This window comes from Parasteatoda tepidariorum, chromosome X2 (genome assembly GCF_043381705.1).
Source record: "Parasteatoda tepidariorum isolate YZ-2023 chromosome X2, CAS_Ptep_4.0, whole genome shotgun sequence".
NCBI classification, from domain to species: domain Eukaryota; kingdom Metazoa; phylum Arthropoda; class Arachnida; order Araneae; family Theridiidae; genus Parasteatoda; species Parasteatoda tepidariorum.
Genome location: NC_092215.1, coordinates 57,329,192 through 57,330,935, shown reverse-complemented (window position 1 = coordinate 57,330,935; position 1,744 = coordinate 57,329,192). Strand labels below are relative to the sequence as shown.

Below are 1,744 nucleotides of genomic sequence, written 5' to 3'. Positions count from 1 at the left end.
ATTGAATTTGGCAACTTCAACAATAAGGACAATTCTTAAGAATAAAGAAAAAAAATATTGTCATCGGCAACTGCAACTACGTCAAGCTCTGCAACTAGAAGTACCCGTTCTAGAAATAACATTATAGGGGAAATGGAAAAACGACTGTCTATATGGATTGACCACGAAACTGAACGCAATATGCCATTAAGCCAATCTATCATAATGGAAAAAACTAGAAGAATTTTTAATTAAATACATTCAGGTTGAGGCGAGTGACATAAGTGAAACTTTCGTTGCTAGTCGAGGAAAGTTTAATAGATTTAAACATCGAAATAATCTTCACAACATAAAGATTACAGGAGAAGCAGCAAGTGGTGATACGAAAGCGGCGGCTGAATTCCCAGCGACATTATCCAAACAATAATTGAACAAGGAAACTATCCTCCAGAATTGGTTTTTAATGTTGATGAAACAGGCCTGTTTTGGAAAAGAATGCCAAAACGAACATTTCTATCCCGTGAAGAGAAACGAGCACCAGGATTTAAAGCCGCAAAATATCGCTTAACACTTCTACTGGGTGGTAACGCAAGCGGGGATTTCAAATTAAAACCACTACTAGTTTACCACTCCAATAACCCAAGAGCGATGAAAGGCATATCTAAATCAACTTTACCTGCAATTTGGGAGTCTAATAAAAAATCATGGATAGCTATGAAAATTTTCCAGGATTGGTGCACTGAACATTTCTGCCTGTCTGTTAAACGTTATTGCGAAATTAAGAAACTTGAACAAAGAGCACTACTATTAATTGATAATGCTCCAAGCCACCCAACAAATTTATCAGACTTAATAACATGCATTCCAGTCGAAGTGGTTTTTTTGCCGCCTAACACAACTGCCTCAATCCAACCAATGGACCAAGGCGTTATATCCAATTTTAAGGCTTATTACTTGCGGCAAACATTAAAGCAGATGTTTGACAAAATAGACGGAGAAGAGAAGCAATCAATAAGAGAATTTTGGAAAAACTACAATATCATGAACGCTGTAGAAAACATAAACCTTTCTTGGAATGAGATAACTGAAAGAACTTTGAAAGGAGTATGGAAGAACATTTGGCCAGATTTAAGACAGCAGCTAGTCTTTCTAATGATGAGCTCAAGGAATTAACTGAGCAAGAAGAAAACAAGAATATTTGATTTGATTTATTGAAATTACATACATTTGCTGACTTGTGTGCTCAATATATAGGCTTATAAGTCATTGTCAAATAGAAAATACAGATAGAACAATTCAGAGAAAGACATCACAAAGAATACATCCAGGGTTACGGCGGGATTCGAACCCGCTACCTCCACGCTTAACAGAGCGTTTGGACCGGCGATACCGCTCGGCCAGGGAGGCCCCATAAAATATTATATCAACTCAATCAAGCCAAAATTTAAAATCGATATTTGAGTTTAAATTTGAATCACGCATTATTTCGTTAAGAAACATAAGAGGAGTAAAAGAAATAAATATTTATCGGAAAAAAATTATTCAACAATCACAAGAACCATTCTCTTCCCATTAAAGATTTATATTCTGCTAAAAAGTAAATTTAAACCTTTTAAAGCATTTTTTTTCTAAATATTTTTAAATATTGAGGCTTTTGTAATTTTCGATCTGAAACAACTTTTCAAGAGAGTTCTGTTCTTTCATTACTTCTTGTAAAGCCCCGTACATTTAAAAAATACGTAATAATGCAATAACGCGGAAATGA

The 1,744-nt window shown here is 35.0% G+C and overlaps 1 protein-coding gene across 1 annotated transcript; it reads left to right on the top strand.

The window, feature by feature from the left end:
* The first annotated feature begins 474 nt into the window (after positions 1 to 474).
* Positions 475 to 1,152, top strand: LOC110282431 (tigger transposable element-derived protein 1-like). The gene has a single exon (XM_021145781.1). The coding sequence runs from the start codon at positions 475 to 477 to the stop codon at positions 1,150 to 1,152; it is 678 nt and encodes a 225-aa protein (XP_021001440.1).
* The last annotated feature ends 592 nt before the right edge of the window (positions 1,153 to 1,744 follow it).